The sequence below is a fragment of the Myripristis murdjan genome, chromosome 14 (assembly GCF_902150065.1).
Source record: "Myripristis murdjan chromosome 14, fMyrMur1.1, whole genome shotgun sequence".
Lineage (NCBI taxonomy): Eukaryota > Metazoa > Chordata > Actinopteri > Holocentriformes > Holocentridae > Myripristis > Myripristis murdjan.
This window is the reverse complement of record NC_043993.1, coordinates 11,017,215-11,038,923: the sequence shown is the minus strand read 5'-3', so window position 1 is coordinate 11,038,923 and position 21,709 is coordinate 11,017,215. Positions and strand designations below refer to the sequence as shown.

Sequence of the window (21,709 nt, the reverse complement as noted above, 5' to 3'; positions counted from 1 at the left end):
CTGACGATACCCAACTCCATCTATCATTCAAGCCACACAAGCCTGCAGACTGTGCTAATCGTCTTCCCAGCCAGTCCCTCTGTACAACAACAGATCAGTATCCTACTGGATTCTATGCTGCTCATTCCCACAAAATCTGCCATCTCATCTGATTTATGAGCAACTGACCTTTAAGAAACATGTTGATCAGACCACACCTGTCTGAACATGCAGCACAACTCCTGGTACAGGTGCTTGTGATTACACACCTCAACTACTGCAGCTCCTTAGTGGCAGGGCTCCCAGCAAGTATGCTGAAGCCTCTGTAGGTGGCAGAGGCTTGAGCTCTGGTCTTCTGGTCTTCAAGCAGCCCGAAACAGCACACGTCACTCCACTATTCATAATCCCTCCACTGGCTCCCAGTTTTTGCTCGCTTCAAATTCAAGTCCTTGACACTTGTCTACAAGGCAGCAACCAGAACTGTTCCTACCTACCTGGACTCATTCATTCAGGTTGGCATTCCTCCCACCCACCTCAGTAAGCCATGGAGTGGCTCATGGTGCTGCTAGCACAACAAGGCCCTAAATCACTAGCTAGACTCTTCTCGTCTGTGGTTCCTCGGTGGTGAAACAAGGAACCAAACTCCATTTGATCGCCAGAGTCCCTCAGTCTTTAGAAGAGGGCTAAAGACACAGCTCTTTAGGGAGCATCTTTTCACCAAATGTTTTGTGTAATCAATAAGGTGAAAAAATTACCTCTATGCATTCTTCCATCATTTTTGCACTTTATGAGTTTTATTGCACATGATGATCATTGCTTGTTGGTGTATAAAAATTTCATATGTATGTCGCCTTGGATAAAAACGTCTGCCAAATGTAAATTGTAAATCATAAATGGTTTATTTGTTTACCAGAATGTGAGGTGGTTATGTTCTGGAATATTTACAATTAAATTTTGTCGCTGGTTATGTTTCCATACTACTAAAGGTATTATTATTATTATTATTATTATTATTATTTGTTCCTCAAAATGGTTCCCTCCCCTGCTATCATTATTGCTCTCCTCTCCTACATGGGTAACCTACAGCAGAATGTGACAAGCTCACACACGCATTCTGGGAAATGTAGGAAACCAGTAACTGAAGAAGAAGTTGAAATGGACAAGGAAGGTTTGGGCAAAGTGGGCACACCCCAAAAAATAAAGTAAATAACACTGTTTCATCTCAAAATAATATGATAATATATTACAGTTGGAAGGGATCAAGGGTGAATTTTTTCCTTTAAGCTGGCTGCTGCATCTAACCACTGCTGTCCTGCTCCTGCCCAGCTCAGTCAGGCCTGCTTGTACCTGTCACCCAGCCAAACTCATCAGCCATGGACAAGTGCCCAGAAGGTAAATGAAACCAGACAGCACACACAAACACAAATGCACATTCACACACAGACACAACCTCTGGGCAAGTCAATACTTTTTTCCAAATGTTTTTCTGATGTTGAATTTTGAGAAAAACAGACAACAATGAGCAGAATCACAGTCATCTTAAAGTTTAATGAACAGTGCATAAATTTGACTTGGTCGACTCGAGCCAACACTTGACAACAACAACTTTACCGGAGCAATATAGGAACTCACCTAATAACTCACCTAATGTGTCAAAGTAAACAAACACATACAGATTTTTATAAATGTACATCTTTTACCCAGTTTCCCTGCAGAGACAGGTTAAGTTTCAGATAAACAAATGTCAATATGCGCTGAAGACAGAAAATGGGTCCCTGTGTGAGTAATGGGTAAAATCTCCTTCAATAAGAGCTTTCACACAGTTCTCTGTGCAAGTTTTTCACTGTAATTTGTGCACAGCTCACATCTGCTTATAAAATTATCACCACTACCAACATACTTCAGGGCAAAACTGGGTAATCCATCAGCGCTGATTTTCTATGCCAAATATGCTAATTATGCTAATTTAACTAATCTTCTCCCTGAACTTGGTGTGTCTCCAAATAAATTTGCTTCTATTTCTTACAGATTCTAAGATGTCTGATCACATTTTAAGAGAATTAGAGAGTTGCAAGTTTTTAAATTGTCATATCACATCATACTTTATACTAGACGTTACACCATGATCAAACAAATTTTTTGACAGAATGAGACAAAACACAACAGCTTTTTTCCATTTCCCGTTTCCAATGCGACAGTGCAAAAATCATGCATTTTGAATTACTGGCTGGCGCACTTACTAGCAAATTTCCGCAATGTGGCACACATGCACACACACACACACGCACACACACACACACACACACACACACACACACACACACACTCATGCAAACACAAACATGCACACATCACAGACCCCCAGCTGCTGCTCTGTTGTAATTTATTATACCCCCTGTACCCAGAGGAGTCATGAAATCAGCCTGGCCTTTGTGACACACACACACACGCGCACACACACACACACACACACTCATGCACACACACACACACACACACACACACACACACGGATGTGTGTCTCCTTCAAACAGTCATCCCGCCCTACTGCCCGGCAGAGACCTCTTTGGCTTAATTAGTATAGAGTCCCCAGGGAGAGCACACCAGGGCAAAATACACACACTGGAAGGATGAAGGATGTGAAAGGTCTTGGGTTAAAACACACTGGGTAGCAGAGCAGTACTTTACAACACAGAACAGCAGTAAGTTAAGGAGGCTGAGGGTTCTTATTTACATTTTAAATTACATTATGAATGATTATGAATATAATGTGAAAATCCTCCCTAACCAGGAGTCCACTCAGAAGTACACTCACCGATACCCTCAGGGCACCATAACAAAGGATGACTGGAACACACTGGATAAGATTATCTGCTAAGCCAGCTCCATGATGGGCTGTCAGCTGGACACTATCAACAATATCTTCTCCAGAAGCTCCGTGGCTGAGAGGACACCATGGACATTACCAGCCATCCATTACATCTATAAACCTCAGGACGCAAGGCTGACCATAAACCTTTGGCCAAATATGGAATTCCACATCCAATGCATGTTCTCGATGGGAAAAAATTGTATTTCGGGGGGAGAAGTTGTGTGTGTGATGCCTCATCATGGGTGGCTAACCACTTCCCTGTTCGCAAATTGTTTTTTAAATTACACCAATTGTGTTCAGGTTTCAAAAAATATGTGAGAATTTTTCTTTTTTCATATACAAACACATGTCCTAAGTAATTTTGAGGGAATTAGAAAACCACATTAATTTAGCCTATAGACCATGTAATTGTCAAATGGTGGCCCACAGGCCACAGGCCGCAAGCCTGCCAAAGGTTTCCATCCGAACCGCAGAATATTAATGAATTCAGAAAATGTGAGGTGGAAAAAAATGTGTTCCAGTATTTAGGATATCTAACACTGCCCTTCCAGGCAGCTCCATGTATTTGGTCGTGTGTGTGTTTGTGTTTGTCTGCAGCTAATCTATACCACTTAGCATATCAGCCTAATGTTTTTTGGGCCAGCTATGACTGTATGATCAAGGATCTCTCATGGCTGAAAAGAATTCTTGTATTTTATCCATGCAAGTGTGGGGTCAAACTCATAGCTCTCATTTAACATCTTGTTTTATTTTTATTTTTTCACATGTTCTCATTTAAAAGACATGTTTGGCTTTTACTAGCCTGACAAACAATTCAAAAGGTTTTTCTTGCTGCAAGCGTTTTCCACCAATCGGGACACTGCATAAAGACAAAACCAGTTAAAGTTGATTAATATGGCTTGTCAATCAGGACTGTGTTCTGCAATTACATTTCCGAGATTTGAACCAGCACTCCTCAGCAAACTGGCTCCTTTGTGGAGGTCTGTGGTCTACTGAGAGCATATTCTAGTGAAGACTGTAAGACTGTAATACTGTACTGTACTACTGTAATAGTTTGTGGCAATGTAATTCAAATCAATCAACTCTGTTTATGGTAGCAATACTTGGAAGCTAACTCAGGCTTTGTCATTGATCAAGTCTACTTTTAAAGAATAGTAGGCAATTTAACTCTCTTTCACAGGCTAGATTACCTATGTTTCAGTAATATTCTATAATCTGCTTGCGGCAGTTTTCAAAGTAATTTCTAAGTAGAGCGGAAGCCTATTTATGTATACCCAAAACAACTTCACTCTGTGTCTTTCGCTTACAGTCTGTCCTGGACTTGTTTTTATCTACACTCTCATCCTTCCCATGTCTCTTTCCCCCTGTTTCAGTATCTCTCCACCCTACCGACCCCTGTCCACCCACCTCCCGCCCCCCCCCGCAAACTCAGGTAGAGAGGTCCTTGTTGTGTCCCAAGCCACCTGGGAGTACATCCAGAATGTTTTGTTGGCAACATACACTCTCTAAATATTTTATAGGGTACAAATACAACTTGACACGGCTTAAATGAAAACATGTATGCAAATGCACAAATATACAGGATTAACGAACAAAAGCCTCACTTTTACATTGACCACCATGTATTTTTTAGTTCACCCATCCAGATGAAAGGGTTTTATAAGCTTGAGGGGGCCGTAGAATTTTCTCAGCTTATAGAAAATCATGTATTCCCTCAGCCGGCGTGAATACATGAAAATCCCCTAAACAGGGGTTATGGTTATGGAGTTTCATGCAACAGCAATATGCACATGTGCTTGCATTACACATGGTCTCTTCTGTGCACCCAGATGTACATTTGAATGCACATGCACACACACACACACACACACACACACACACACACACACACACACACACATATACTGAGAGGAATTGCACCATAATTATGCCTAAGGTAAAGGTGATTAATTTTTTAATGGATTCAATGTTTTATTCATAGCACCTATCCAGTCTTGGGGAGATATATGGAAGAGTACACACAAAACCCTCGCTAGGGACAGAACGAATGCTAAAACTGGCTATTAGCTGCTTCATACTGTAGGTGAAATAAGCATTTCAGTAGCTGGAAACCCTGTTGTCTTTTATGGTGAAAAGCCATATCCATTCTAGATGAAGAAATATAACTTCCCCAAACACTTTCATAAATATGTATACCACTTCTGCTCCTGCTTTGTGTGTTTGTTTTGGATTGCTTTGGAGAATGAGAATTAAAATGCATGTGCGTGAGTGTGTGTCCGCATTCATCCAGGCCCTTTGTGCATGACAGACAGTGAGAGACAGACAGACAGGGAAGCAGAGAGGCGAGCAGAGGGTGTTGTCTCTCGAGTGAGGCCAGTAAGACCAGTTATTCTGTCCTAGAAATCCATTTCCTGTGTACTCCGCCTCATCACCTACCCTGCTGTGAGAGGGATACTCCATATGTAAAGATACTGTTGGAGCACATTCGAGACAGTAGGTGTGCTATCAAGCAACACGTTATCCTCCCTCTGATTCTCACCCCCAGTGGTATGATTAAGCTCTCTCGTGAAGATTCTTGTTTGTGAAAGTGAGGAAAAGGAAAAAAACAACACAAAAGATTAGAAAAATAGGGGAGGAGAATGGCAGTAATGCAAGTTAGGGTACAAAGGAGTGAGGTCTGCACACTGTTAAGCCCCCAATGAATAATTTTATTCTCTAGAGAGAATGAAATTATAGACTAAAATTATTTATTGGGAGCTTAACTGTGCAGATCTCACTCCTTTGTACCATGCATTGAACATTTTTTGTCTTGCACCAGAATAATTTGCCTGGATGGGCATACGCTTGGTGCCTCTTCTGAAGTGATGCAAGTCACAGCCAGGATTTATATTTATATATAATCACAATACAGTAGATAAGATACATAGTCTGCTGGAGTTAATTTGTGTACTGTGCTGTATGTGTGCTACTATGTTGTTGAATTGATTAACAAAACAAACAGGCAGAAAGATTGTTTTTTTAGGGGGGGTAACTGCCATATTATCATTATTATATCATTTTCATTAGGCTACATAATGGGCAAGACTATCTTAGAAAAGATAATGACTGGACAAATTTGCCCTCTGAATTCATTATATTTTCTCTGTGGAAGACCACATGATTACTCCATGTTGCATTTAAAGGGGAAAGGCAGACTGCTACAACATGAGGTTTATTGCTTTATCTTGAACTGATAGAGCAGTAGGCTGAAGCGGCTCCATTCTGAAATGTGATCTGTCTCAAAAAAAAAAAAAAAAAAAAAAAAACACAATGGGAATCCCATTGTGGTGGATGTGGTGGACAAGTGTAGCAATAGTGGCACCGGTGGGAGATGATCATACTCTGTACTCACACGCATACATTCACACATTTGAATGCCATTCAGCCACAGCTGTTATCAGCATTGTGATAAGGGTATGTTCTGCCTGACTAAAAAGGAAAATGAATGAGGAAAGGTAGATATAACTGTTTGAAATATGTCTCCTCTTCTATACCCAGGGTTGAGAACATTACTCAAAAATACAGATTTTTTAGCTGCATTGCCTGCATAAAGTTATAATTTGTATAAATGACTGAAATGTTCTTCTGAGGCTATTTTACCTCAAAAATCCATAGCGTATGTGGCTATTCATGCAATATATTCTAGCTTGCAAGGCAAATAATGTTCCTATCAAACATCTGTAATCTAATTTTTTTTAATCGGATTACTTTAAGCCTATCACTCCCCATCCTTGCCAATACCTGCCATTTTATATCCATCTCCCATAGCCTGCTCATTCTCTCAATACACATTTGATCATAATGCAAAACAGTACAGATCGCCTAATTTATCACTCTCTCCCAGCTGGACTCAAACTGACAGATTTATTAGATAGCCATTTGTGGCTGCATGTAACACTGCCAACGGAGGGCCGGTGAGACTGACAGACTGAGCTGTTTGATGACCTGGAGGTGATAATGACCAAACAGGAGAGAAGGACAGAGAGAAGGACAGAGAGGAGGAGATAGAGGGAGGTGGGGAATTGTGTGGGTGGGTGTGTGTTGCAGGGGAGAGGGTCGGCTGGCTGAAGATCTGGCAGAATGGAGAACAGCAGGTGCAGACATGCACATAGTCTTGTGGCTACAGTGGGATATACCTGCCTGTACCGCATTAAAATGGGAGACTCACATTTTTTTTTTTGCTCTGTTGGTGTTGCTTGATGGCCTGATTAGAAAAAAACAAAAACAGAAAATAACATCATAAATAGAAAATAATAGAATGCACTCTAGTTTTGATGTCAGTGATAAATGATGAGGGTATGAGGAAGAGTATGAGCATTTAGATTCGACATGGAGAAAGTGATACCAGCCTCCATAAAGAAAACAGAGCAGCTGCTGGCGTGATGTAACTTTCTTTTTTCATTTTAACATTTACAGTAGTGGAACACGAGCTCCCAAGCTCTGACCAAGGATGCTCCTCATAAAGGCTACCCTTCAGAGGGAGGGGGGGTTGGGCATCCCAGTTTTCTCACGACTTGGTACCATCTGGATCGTGAAAAGACAGGACCGTACTGGGCGGAGATTTCTTTTTTTTTTTTCTTTCTTTCTTTTTTTTTTTCATCATTTTTGACCTCAATGGGTGGCGACATATCGGCGCATGACCGCTATATCTGGAAGAAATGGGCGGAGCGCACGGCTCGTTGACCAATCACATGTCGAGGTGTGGCTGATGGAAGGCGTGGACACCCGAGGGGGGCGGTGCTAGAACCGGAAGTGTGTCGCGGCTGATCTCTCGCTGTCATTCGGCCACGGTCGGTTCCAGGAGAGGGGCAGCCAAGAAGCACAGGAATCGACTGGCTGTGTAGCAGAGAGTTAGCGAGGAAAAAAAGAAACAAAACAAAAACGAAATAGTGCAAACAATGAGACCGATCGAATAAGGCTTGTAAGAGAACTGCGGCCGAGTAAATAGCATACATTGCCACGTTAGCAAATCTCTTTTATGATACAATCCAGATTAGAGGCAGCAGAGAGAGAGCTGTGTCATTGAGCAAGCAGGACACGTCAGGAGAAGGGAGAAAAAAAGCTGACCGACTGTACTGTACGAGTCAGCTATCAAATCGCCTCTCATACGCTTTGCCTGCTGTACAACCTCTGTCAAGGACATCACATTTGCTCTCAAGCCAAGGAAAGAGTCTCAACTGAGCCAACGCCGGGATCTAAGGTGGTAACCAAAAGGTGAAAACACATTTTATTCGCTGTCCAACCTGTCCAGCTAGCATTCGTGCTAACGTTAGCCAGCTAGCTAACGGCAGCTAACGTCGTTAATGGTAGCTGGTAGCTGCTAGCTGAGGTGAGAGTCGACTTTCTACTTTCACCTCATATATAAAGCTGTCGCTGTTACTGAACAATGGTGCTTTGGGAATATTTTCCAACAAAGTGGTGACAGATTACATTTGCAAGAAGATGTCTTCTATGTTTGATCAGTTTTGAGGTCGGAATCTCCAGACTCTTGACAGCTGTCAAACAAGGTCGAGTGTTTTTTCTCTTTTTCCCTGAACGTTACGTCCGTAAATTGGTGTTATTCTCAATTATTGCTCAGTTTTGTCTTGACATGTGTTCGGCAAGGTTGCATTGCGGCAGATAAATTGTGTGTCAACTAGTTTGCGCTGGGAAGCTGCCTCCAATGGAGGATGTGTCGGCTTGACATAGTAATGCTTACTAGCCAGGTCGGTGGCTCTGTGTAGCTCAACCCTACATTTACAAGTTGGCAACGTCACGGGGTTATAATTAGCTAGAGATGTAGCTACTGGTTGGCTTCTTTCAGCTGTTCATTGTAAGAATGCCATATTGTTCAGTGAAAGAGTGAGCTTATTCTTTTCACAATGCAGTGTCATTATAATATTTCCAGGAATTCACTGAGGGAGTTAAACAGACCCAACAAAAAAGATTTTTTATGTCACAAGAAAAATGACAGTGTCCATTACCTAGTTGTCAGCCAAATCTCTTAATCTAAAATGGCATGAGAGGGACAGATTGCTAACTCATTGCATGCCATCCTGTGTGTTCTCTCTCAATAGGACCAAACGATCACGGGATAGCATTTGTGTGTGGGGGGAGAAAACAAATGGGGGATTACGGGTTTGGAGTCCTAGTTCAAAACAACACTGGCAACAAGTCTGCATTCCCGGTCCGAATCCACCCGCATCTGCAGCCCCCACACCACCACCAGAATGTGTCGCAGAGCCCTGCTGCTTTCATAAACAGCACCACAGCCGCAGGGAATGGCACCACGGGAGGCTCTCCCTGGCTTTTTCCTGCCTCTGCCACCCACAACAGTGTGCAAGACGAAATCCTGGGAGGGGCAGAGAAGCCCAAAGCACAGCAGCAACAGGAAATGCAAGAAACGCAAGAAAAGCAGCAGCAGCAGCTGTCCCCTGGGAGTCACCAGGAGAGTGGAAGTGGTGGAGGGATCATTTCAGAACTAGAGAAGGCCCGGTCAGACGAAGGCAAGACAGACAATGGCACGTCTGAAGGGAGTAATGGAAAGGAGAAGCAGCTGCGTCTTGAGTCTCCGGTCCTAACAGGTTTTGATTACCAGGAGACATCTGGTCTCGGGGGAACTGGCCCAGTTCAGTCCAGCACAACCTCATCGTCCCTTACTGGCTTCAACAACTGGTCGGCCGCCATCCCGCCGGCGCCGTCCACCATCATCAATGAGGACGTCAGCTTCTTCAACCCGGCTTCCGCCAACAACGGGCCACTGCTGTTCCAGAACTTCTCACACCATGTCAGCCCGGGGTTTGGTGGGAACTTCTCCCCACAGATCGGACCCGCGGCGGCAGCCTTGTCCCAGCACCATCCCCCTCCTCCGCCACACCCACACTTCCAACACCCGCATAACCAACACCAGCAGCACAGGCGCTCCCCGGCCTCCCCCCACCCTCCGCCCCCCTTCCCGCACAGGAACGCAGCCTTCAGCCAGTTGCCGCATCTGTCCAACAGCCTGAATAAGCCCCCATCCCCCTGGGGTCCAGCCAGCTACCAGAGCCCCTCTCCTTCCCCCGGCTCCTCCACCTCCTGGAGTCCCGGAGGAGGTTATGGCAGCGGTGGCGGTGGCTGGGGTGGGTCTCAGGGCAGAGAATATCGTCGGGGTCTGAACGGTGGGATGACCCCTATCAACTCTATCTCTCCACTGAAGAAAACCTTCCCGAACAACCATGTGGCGTCCCAGAAGTACCCTCGAAACAGTCCTGCGGGCTTCAACCCCAAGTCCTGGATGGATGACGGAGTGGGCCGCAGCGATAACATTTTCCCTTTCCAGGTCAGTTTGCATTCGACAGTCTAATTGTATCAGTTTTAAAGAACTGGGGGGCCAAGATGTTTCTTTTATTGATTACCCTTGATAAATCTTGATTAGCATTGATATCATCCTGCTTTTGTTTAGTCTGTGTTTGCTTTTGCATCTCTGTGTTGTTGTTTTTTTTATGCCAGTGTATATGAGCATGTGTGTGCACGGTGGATGTTTTTGCTTTTGTGTGTGAATATATTTCAGCAGTGCCCACTCGCTGCCTGAATGATAAAACGTAAATGTGTCATACACCACTTCATATAAGCTGCTAATTTTATTACAGTATGTGGTGTATCTGCTATTTTTAGGCCCTGGGGGTAGGGCATGGATTTACATGATGCATTTGTCACTGTGTTAGCTTAGACATCAGTCGCTGGGCTCTGTACTTCCATGGCTGTAGGTCCCTGATGATGACTAATGTGGCTCTGTCACTGCAGTGGTGTGTGCCACGTATACGAGGTGGGTGGCGGGTGAGGCGTTGGGGAAGGAGTGAAAAAGATGGGGAGAAGAAAATGGAAATGGGAGAGGGAGACTGGAAATTGGGAAGGTGAGAGAGTGTGCATGGAGGGGGTAGGAATGGAGAATGGAGGGTGACAGAGATTGAGATATAGCGAGAGCGAAACTGAGATATGCCAGTAGTAAGACAAGACATCATCATCTGATTTCTTCTTTTCTGGTCAGAACCGAAAAAAAAAAAAAAAAAAAAAACGATAGAAAGAAGTAGATTGATGGTGGGAGCCTAATTCATATTTGCCTTTGCTCCTGCCAGAGTATCAGTCTGTTCTATTTTGTGAAATGTGGCCTAATGATTTTCAGGATTACCGCATTATTAATAACCCAGGACATGGCCCTCATAGCCTAGCAACCCATCTTCATAATGCCAGCCCATTTATAATGTGATTTTGATAGCTGGTTCCACACACAATGAAGATGGCTAGAATAACAGTATTACCACATGTTGGAAACGGCCAGTAGCATTGATGAAGAGAAGCAAAGAGGGGGTGGAAATGAATTCATTTTATTGATCTAGGTCAAGATTGATTGTGTTTTGTCATCGTAGGGAGACAACAGTAGAGGGATGAAGGCAAGGCTGAGCTTATCGGTGATATGATAGGGGTTATCATAGGCTCAGCTAGGTCTTGCCTCTTATGAAGCCTGATGAATAACTTTTTTAAGCATGCGTTCTTTACCTTTTTGCTTCCGGAAAATGTTTTGTCATCTACACAGATGACTGGCTGTATGCCCTGTCAAATTTGGTCGGTCATAGGTACTCAGTTAGTATTAGCCCCCAGTGTCATGTTAGATGCACTAGATAGTGTTAAATTGTCTGAGTGACTGCTTGTCTCTGTTGTATCAGCTGTTTGCCAATAACCTAACAACATTACTAATTGGTCTACTGGACCACCAGTAGGCAACAGCGTGGTTTCCTGGCCATGTTGCTCTAGTGGGGAATCTAAAGGTGTAATCGGCCACTTTGTGTTTAATTTTACCTGGCAATTTCTGCTGAAATGTACTAAATCCTGCAAAAAAAAAAAAAAAAAAGCAATGAACTCATTCACTCATGGCAGTTGTTTCTATGTATTTCTGTATTTCCCCTGGCAAATAATGACTCGTTCACCACAGGTCAAACACTACAGCTCCTAACTGACATGTCTTGACATGTCTTGGGTATTGTTGCTGAATGAGCCAAGCAAGGCTAATCTTTAAGTAGCTATTTATCGTTAGCTGACAGGCTAAATGGTGAAGGTGGTAATGGAGAGACAACTCCTCATATCTGACTTATGGGAGATTGAGGGCCGCCTTCTGGTAAATGAGTCAAAATGTGTTAAAATCACGTCATTTCATAGCTTATATCCCCAAAAGAAGTTGTTCTAGATGCTACATAACAAGTCTTTTAAGGATAAGTGCTGTCTCCTTGTGTACCAAGCTCACGTAGTAGCTGTTCTTTATCCAAAACTGTGAATCTGCATCCATTTTAAGCACAGGAGAGACGCTTCTGTTACGCTGCCACGGCAGATTTAAGCTAAAGCCAGCATTACTGTAGCTGCAGTCTGGTGGCCTCGCTTGTGTTAGGATCAGATCTGCCAAAGTAGCATTGTGCCTTTGCCCTCTAGATACTGCAAGGGCAGAGGGAGGGTGCGTGTAGAATGGCCTTAGTCTGTGTGTGTGTATGTGTGTGAGGGAGAGAGAGAGAGGGAGAGAGAGGGAGAGAGAGGGAGGGAGAGAGAGGGAGAGAGAGGGAGAGAGAGAGAGAGAGAGAGAGAGAGAGAGAGAGAGAGAGAGAGAGAGAGAGAGACTAATTATGCAAGTGTAACCCCATTTACAAGGAAGAGTAAGGGGTATAGGTCTTGAGAAGAAAAAAGAATGATAGTTCTTTTAGAGTGAAGATGTATCCTGACTCTTACCCAATTAACCCTCCGAGGTTCGATTGAATTGCCAGTGGAAGTAGTGTTATTTTGGTAAGGAAATGGATCATATTGCAGTGGTGGAGCTGTTGCTGTAGAAACCACTGTTGAATTATTACACCGGCAGCTACGTGTCATGTAGTTTTATAGTGGTCAGAGGCTTCCTCTGTATTCTGTGATCCCGAGGTTATCTTTATCAAGGTTTTATTATGCCAAAGTTGTAGACATGCAGTGTTTTTGATTGTATTTACTGTTTGTGTACGGCCAGTTGGCTTAGGCAATCGCTTACATTCACTTTCATTTACTCGCTGACCAAGAATTGCTCTGCTCGACTGCAGACCTATAGCTTTCATTTTGTGGTTTCAAAACTGTGCCTGTCAGTGTTTTCCAAGATAACAGGCTATCCAAATCCTGGTGATTGATGACACATGTAGCCTTACACAAGCCACCCTAAAGTTTGGTAATGCAGATACTGTAGCTCCTTTTAACTCTGGGCTGAATGGACCCAATCAGAAACTATTGTCATACTGTTCCACAATTAGCCTGGTCCAACTGCCTCGCATAGTTTCCATTTTAGTAACGACACAATAATTGGAGTAGTGCCTGCTGTTTAGAATGACCATTGTCCTGCTTATTAACATGCAAAAGTTATCGTACACTCTGTTTCCTTGCACTTTTAGATGTGCTATGATAGTAACGCACTGAATAAAAGGAGGAGACAAAGGAGACAGTCTCTCAAAAGGTTAGCCCAGACTTTTACACATTCATAACACTTGTGCCATGCTACACACACTCAGCCCAGGGGGCAGCAAATGATTCGGTCTTTTTAGACAGTTGATAGGGAAACATAAAAAAACCCTCTGTGCATAGATTTGGGCAGGAGCAAAGGTGTAAGCGCAATTTGAGAGAGTGAGACCGTATGCCATTTGGTGGACCTTTTTATCCAAAGCGCCTTACAGCACCAGGAGTGCGTGCACTGAGAGGGAGAAAATGTGCCAGTACCTTGGCTATAGATGCAACAGACAGGGCCACTGCTGTATTAGAGCAGCTTTAGTATGTGGGATGGGCTGCAGGCCAGGCATGCTGCTGCTAACTGCTAACACACTGGTCAGCTAGTGGCTTTAGAGCAAAAGACTTTCCAAATGCCAGAATGGCCTCCTTTTTCCTTCCTTTCATCCACGGTTCCTTTTATCTTGCTTTCTATCTGTCCTTTCCTCCCTCCCTTCTCACCTGTGAAACTCAGGGTCATAGGCCTGCTGTTGTGTCAGGTGTCCTGGGTTGAGTTGGACCGGTGGATTTGGCCAAGGACCAGGGTGAGACCTGCAGGGCCTCAAGGCCTTCTGGTGGTTAGCTAGTAAGCCAGCACAGGATATTGTCTCAGTTAGCTATCTGGGAAATTGCTACTTACAGCTTGCTGTTTGTGTGGCTTAGCGATTCTGTAGCCTAATGCCATACCATTATACAAAGATGTATTATCCAACCAGCCCTGCAGCGGCACCAACTGTCCAACATTTGCTCTCTGACTCATGGATTCAGCCTCTGTTCAACCACTCATGCATCCTGTGGCCAACCACATCAAGGCGATACATTATTAGTTATTTGAAGGATCAATAAGATAATAAAAACGTTGTCGTTGCTTTCTGACATCTGGCTTCTCAGATTAGATCTGGGAGGCAAAAGAAGGTGAAAGATAAGTATGTCTGAATGTGCATCCGTGTACATGCATTTACACCAAGACTTAATTTCTGAGTTTGAAAGGAGAGCACTATTCTGGGTTTAAACAATAATAGTAAAGAAAAAGAAGGTTCTCTTTGGGACATCTAAAATATTGCAATGATTGTTCAAAATTTCCGAGGCAGTCTGATGTAGGTAAAACAGACTTTTTACTTACATCAGAGTGACTTGACATTTTTACATTGCTACTCTAACAAGGACTTAACTGTACACTCTGACATGGACAATCTTGGCTTTATTTTGGAAACTACAACCCTCTCGGACATATAGGCTGAAAGATGATGAGTCACCCTCATGTGAATGGTCAGTAGAAGCGCACGGGGAAGTCGTTGTTGTGTAATAGCTCAGGCCTAACCGTCGAATCAGCTGCCAGGCTGGTAGGGAGATGGCAACTCTACTGTCTGGCAACTTTGCTAAGGGCACCGTTTTGATGGGCCACAACGCCCAAGGAGTGCATCAGTACTTTTACTTGAACTACTAAGGAGCATCTTGTTACCAGGAAATATTCAAACAGACATCTGACCTTGTGTCTCACTATGCCTGTTGCCCAGAGGCTTTGCCAATTGCAGTACACTGTCCCAAAAAATGCATTTCATCACCCAAAAGGAGTGGATGTCCAAGTGCCTGCAGGGTTTTAAAGGGCATTCACAGGGCCTGAAGAAGGTGAAGGTGTCTATATAGTTTTGAATGTCTTTTTCATTTACCAACTAATACAACAGGTATTTATCTGCCTATTTGACTGTGCTTGGCATGAGTAGGCTGGACTCTGATGCCAAAACAGGATCATGTTGAGGATTACGTGTTTAGCTTGAGGGAGGAGGCATCAGTCATTTCAGGTAGCCTACTTTCCCTTATTCATAACATGTATACATGCATATACGCTTACAGACAGACAGACAGACACACACATACACACACACACACTTGTTCTCTGAATCATTAAGCTGTAGAGGCCCGGGGTTTCAGCCATTACCTCTGGTCCTTGTGACGTTGGTGTTAAAAGAGAGAAATGTTTTTTAGACTAATGAGCGGCCTGAACTGCGCTGGCAAGCACATGACTCCGCTGCGCATACAGCCTCATTGTGCCCTTCGCATACCCTTGACAGACGCTCTGAAACAGGAAGAAAGAGAGCGTGTGTGTGTGTATGTGTATGTGCACACATTTGCACGGGCCCTAATTAGGCTCTGGCCTTTGTCTTCTGCACATGTGTTTTAACACAGCAAGAAGACAAAGCAGAGGCTATGTCGAAGTGTCATTTTGAATTTAGGCTAGCTCTTTGCTTATGATGAAGGAGTCAGGTCAGTCTATCCCCAAGGAGTGGAAAAACTGCTGGAACCCCTGCCTCTGTCACCCCCATTACACCACAAATGCACACAGAGACATGATGTTCATCCCGCCTGTGCAGCCCCGATTGCACCAGATGAACACACACATACACACACACACACACACACACACACACACACACGCACTTCAGTCTCTAACACTGGGTAATAGGCTGTTTTTGACAGTAGGGGGTTATTTAATGTCACACCAGACCTTTGAAATACTTTGACCAGGAAGCAGCATAATCACAAATATCAAAAGCTCAACCTGTTTCCCTTTCCGGCCCTCCTTCCTCCTCTTTATGATTTGCCTTACCTCACCACTTGCTTTTCCTTTCTCTGTTCCCTTCTTTCATCTCTAGTTGTCTCCTTTTTCCTATTCGCTGCCTCACTTTTTTCTCAGGGATGTTGATTATAAACAAGAAAATGAAACAGAGAAAAACAACATTTTCCTTTACAAATGAACACAAGATGGGTGAAAAATCTCACTGTTGCCCCCCCCCCCATAAAAAAAACCTTGTGAACGCACCCTGCCCCACCCTTACTCTTTATTCTCTTGTCCTCCTCCTCATACTTGGCTCCACTCTTCAACCCTCCCTTGTCGTCTTCCCTTTTTCATTAGCAGAGAGGTGACATGGAAGATTAATGTTGGGGTAAATCACCCACAGCATGCTGTATTTAATCATTCTTCAGTTCCCTGCATGCCAACCAAATCTGTAGGAGGTGGCCCTATCTAGGGAAGTCATTTTTATTGTACTGATGATTAAAACCTGATTGGAGGAGGACTATCAGAGATGCTACTTCAACTATTTGGGCAGCAAGCAAATTGGTCTATTTTGTCTTTTTTCCATCTCTGATGAAGGTTATAATAGCTGAGACCCATTCTTTTTTCTCTTTACTCTTTCACCAAGTGCAGCTTAAATTGTTATTTTGTGGTGTTTTTGGTTGATATCCGCAAGAATGAATTAGCTACCAGCTACCAGTACATTTGGATCAATTCATGAAATCTTTATTTTCTTGGGTCAGACTGTCCATCGGGCGCTAGCTTGGTAAGTTAGAGGCACTCTGCCATGTTTCAAAATACAGATCCATGGAGGAACTACACAGCCATAAGGAAATGGTAGATTCCTATTCGTTAGTCCTGTTTAGCTCAGTCACGCTTACTTTAATTGTTTACACTGGGCTGTGTCTTGTTGTTGCCTCGGAAAAAATATAGGCTAGTTATTGTCATTTCTGTTATGATAATCAAGCTGTAGCTCTGGGTTGTATGGAGAATCTCTCATAGATTAACATGATGTGGGCGTCTGGGCTGAGTAAATGTCACCATTGCCCTGTAACTGGTGTGTGACAAGCCCGCAGTTAGTCTGTAGATACATGTGTGTTGGGGTGTTTGCGTGTATGTCTCTGGGAATGATGTGTGAGCGTGATTTTGTGTGTATGTATGTGCACAAATTCATACACACACCCTGTAATCTGTCGGATGAGCATTTTGCTGGTCAGCTGGCCAGTTGTTGAGAGAGAAGGACGGGTGGGTCTGATGATTAATCACCGTCTGCAGCTCTCCAGTCCAGCGCTTAGCAACTGCAGAGCTGCAGCCAGCCCTCCTCTCTGCCATGCTGAGTCCTAAGTTCCAGACACAGAATTAATTCCTGTTCCTCCTTAAATGCTGTAAAGTGTTACTCTACAATGCTAGACTAGCCCCAAATGTTACTACCTCAAGTAGAAGAAGATAGAAGATAGAATAATGAAGCAGAATGAATGTGTCCAATGTTTGAATTTGTCCTTGGTACAAAAGCAGGCTAATGGTAGAAACTGTCAAGCTAACCAGCTCTTCTGCTAGTTCTGTCCACATAATACCATAGAAATACCCTAAACTACTACTGAAATTAATTTGTTGTTTGATCGACAGAAGATGAAACGATTATAGTTTTGATAATTTACTAATCCTTTTAGACAGTTGTCAAGTAAAAATCTCAAACATTTGCTGATTACAGCCTCGCTAAGGTCACTGACATGCTAAAATTTGCTTACTTTTCTGCATCCATATCATTCTAAAACATTTTTGTAGGGCTGCTCCCTGGAAGTCGACAAGTTAACTGGAGAATTGTGTAGGAAAGTATTGAAACCACTCGGTTAGCCTCTTTGCCCATTATCAACATGAAGGCACGTCACATCCAAGTGTGTGAAATCAAAACATACCTACACTACTGAACAAAAGCTGATGCTGCCCACTGAGCCCATGGATGAAAAATGAGGACTGCCATCCAATGCTGGTAAAAGCAGCCAAACTGCTATGCACCATCAGAGCTGGGGGAGCGAAGAGTCGATTCATCGTATTGACAAGACGACTCTTGAGTTGACTCTGGAGATTGTGAGACGGGTACAGCCCTAAGTTTTTGACTGCTGGTCAGAATAACTTATTTTTTACACTGTAGACTAAATGATAAACTGATTAATAGAAAAAAAATGAATAGGTTAAATGGCTATGAAAATAATCAGTTGTTGCAGCCCTACCTTTAACTCTTGTCTTTGATTGCTTGTTTTATTTTACCCGAGTTTATTGTCCCAGATAAAATCCACAGTCCACCAAAGTCCGCATAAGCCACTGAGGCGGATATGACAAAATAGTCGTCTATTATCTGGCCTATATCCCTGTGTTGATATTTGTTTTGACGGAACGAGTGTGCAATGGGTGTTGCTCTTATACCATGTCAAGTTTGTTTTGTGTGTTCCTCCCTCAGTCAGTGTGGGAAATCAGCACCAGCCAAATGCTGGTAAAATTTGGCTGTAGCTGGGAAATGTGTCTTCAGTTTTACCAAACAGTGTTCCAGACATCCAGCCAGGCTCTTTTTTTGTCTTCTGAAGACATTTTAGCTGGTGAGATAGTGGAAGTGGTTGTTTCATTTTGGAAGTAACTCTGGATAGCAGATGAAAATGTTTTCCACAACCCTGGGTCATATGATAGATCTGGTTCAGTGACACGGGTTTATTTTCCTGAACTATTTCACATTTGACCTCTTACGAGTTCATGATGTGACATACAGGAAACTGTGTGCATGTCTGAAGCTGTTTCGCCTTCAGCTTGCTCTCCACAGGCTTTGGCCTGTAGCTTGTGGTTAGGTGGAAACTAGTAGTTGCATAAATGAGTATTTGCTGTATAGTTACTTTTGTTTGAAAGACAGACAGGTGAAAGAACAGACAGACTACACAGATATGTAACTCACTTAACTAGCACAGGCTGACAGACACGTTGGATAGGCTAGTTCTTGTTGTGCAAGGCCTGCTGCTTATCAGCCAGGCCGAGGGCAGGGCTGGTCATGCGGTGTTGTTGTTGTTGTGGAGTTTATCAGACGAGACTCTGTTACAGGCACAGGGGAGGTGAATTGGACATACTGTAAATATATTACCTTTCTAAACAGGCCTTTTTATCAGGTGTTTAATTGCTCTTTCTTTTTGTGCTATTTCTGCTATCATATTTCAGCTCTTTTATTGATTCAGTACAGTACTGTATTTTCCAAAAAGCACTGTCAACTGACTCACTATATTTATCTTTTATTGTTTTCTACAATTAACATTATTCAAACATTTCATCGCATTTAGTGTTGTTGTTTCTATAGTTAAACATAATGAAGATGCTGATATAAGATACAGCAAATTATATTCTCAAATCCTCAAAAATAGTAACTGTAATTAATGATAAGGGCTGCACTATCTAGCAAAATACTCATTATTACTACAATTTTAGCCCTAATATACAGCCATGATTGAACCACAGCTCATGGCCAGTTGAGTGGGAGGGCTCTGACGCACGAATGACAAATACACATATTTTCATTCTTTTTAAAAATGCACTTCTGCTTTATTAAGATAGTATGCATTAACAAATGTCTGGAAAAATATGTCTGTGTTGGGGGGGGTGGTGGTGGTGGTCAGTCAGATGCCATGAGCTGGTTTTGAAAATGTGATGTTGTGAGTAAGCGGTGCTTTTTGGCGACATTTAGGCCCTGTTTGTCTCCTGACACAAATCCGTTGAATAATTACTGTTGCAGCAGCCGTTTGAAGTATTGTACTCGGCCTTGCCTGCATTGTGTTTGTAAACAAGTTGCATTCAGAGTGTGTTTTACTTTAGTGAGGTGGAGCTGTGATCAAGCCCTTATCAGCATGCCACTTTGACTTAGTGCTCACGTGGATATGTGTTTGGGGTTGTGTATGTGTGTGTTTGTGTATGCAGGAACCAAAGGATTCCAGTAACTCTTGCAAAACGTAGAAGACCACTCTTTATTATTAAAACCAAAACATTTTGACACATAGCTTTCTTCTGTGTTTGTGTATGCAAATTGGACTGGTGTATACATCCAACGTTATGTGCGTGCAACTATTTACAGTATTGTAGGTGTGCCATTTTCTTTCTCTGCTGTGGTTGATGTTGCTGTAGATTGGCTTACATGTAACTTAGCCAATTTTTCTGCTTCTTCTTCTTCTTCTTCTTCTTTTTTTTTTTTTTAACAGATTTCCATCACACTGCCATCGTGAATGAATATGTTTCACAGTGTAACCTGCATTTATGGTTAACCTGACATTTAAAAAGGATCAGGTTACACACAGCAACAATAACTGGAAACAAAGCCTGGCTAATTACTATCACGACTGTTGATTGGTATTTTTTTAATGTTTAGTTTATATTTGTCATGAATGTTCAGACTTTTAGCTTAGACATTGTTGGTTAGAGTATGAAGCAATCAGAATTGCAAAACAGTTAGCCTATGTCTGGTTAAGCGAATGAAAATGAAAGCTGACTTCGACTACACAGAGTCTCTTGCTGTTATGTAAGTGTGCTTTCTGGTCAGCTTGGGTTAATTGAGTTAATGTAACTTCGAAAAAAGATGTAGTCAAACTTAATTGCTCCAGTTGCTCCCATGGAGCTGCTTAGTGGCCAGCAGTGTAAGACTTGTTGCACCAGGCAGCTCCCTGGTGTGAACATGTGTGTGTGAGTGTATGTATATGAGGCAGTGTGACACTGAAAAAGAGACTGAAAAACCTTGTTTGCATAAACAAAGATAAAAAGAGTTTCTCTTCTGTTGTGTTCTCTCTCTTCAGGAGCGTACCAGGTCATTTGATGGCTTCAACATGAACACTCTGGAGAGCTCCCTGATCGACATCATGAGGGCCGAGCAAGACACCCTGAAAGGTGAAGATGTCAACAGTAGCACAAAGTGTTAGACAGCAACAGCAGCACATATAGCAGAGACAAAGGTGTAAGAAGCTGGCATGCTTAACATCATGACATGCTGGGAACAAAGCAAAGTTGAAGTTTAGGTTTGGTTCACCACCATTTGAGATAAATATGGTTTGGATAGGTGATGAGTTTGTACCCCCCTAGTCTGTTGATCCTGCTTGCTGCCTGTTCATATGTATTATATGTCTGTGACACACAGTGAATGAAAAGACATTCCACCCAGGAATCAATGCTATTACAGTATTAGTTTATTGATATTATTGTTAATATGCAAGTATAAACTGACACATATGTTCAAGGTCCCATGGGTTATGGAATTTCCAAAAAGTTATGGAAGTTTGGAAAGAGTATTCCAGATAGGGAAAATCAGGCTTTGGATTTCATGGTATTTGTCAGCCTCAACTTAAAAAAAAAAACAAACAAAACATTAATTAGTTATTCACAAAACATACTGTGTTTTTTCCATTGTGTTTATTTTATGTTCACTTCCCCCACATAACACAGAATAATAACCTTTGATAGAGCATTTGGTCATGGAAAAAAGGCCATGCTGTGTTTATATATGCCATATAAACTGAACATTTTAGTCATAGAAGGTTGTGAAAAAGTCAGGGAATTTTACATTTGGGGGGAAAGAGGAACCCTGTATGTTGTTAGCTCATGTTATTCCTCTTAGCCTTGGTAAGTGATGATTTATTTATCATTCAGTCTGTTCTGAATATACATAGAGTACTACAATAATGATAGAGCCTTCATTTTCAAAAGTGTCTCCATAGATTGCACAGAGCCTT

At 42.7% G+C, this 21,709-nt stretch overlaps 1 protein-coding gene across 1 annotated transcript in view; it reads left to right on the top strand.

Annotated features, from left to right (window-relative positions):
* Positions 1–7,626: 7,626 nt before the first annotated feature.
* Positions 7,627–21,709, top strand: part of cpeb4b (cytoplasmic polyadenylation element binding protein 4b) — a 38,320-nt gene continuing 24,237 nt past the window's right edge. The window contains exons 1-3 of the mRNA XM_030068208.1: positions 7,627–8,104; positions 8,947–10,190; positions 20,780–20,870. Coding sequence (XP_029924068.1) covers positions 8,994–10,190; positions 20,780–20,870 — 1,288 coding nt within the window. The 5' untranslated portion in view covers positions 7,627–8,104; positions 8,947–8,993. The remainder of the gene's footprint in view (positions 8,105–8,946; positions 10,191–20,779; positions 20,871–21,709) is intronic.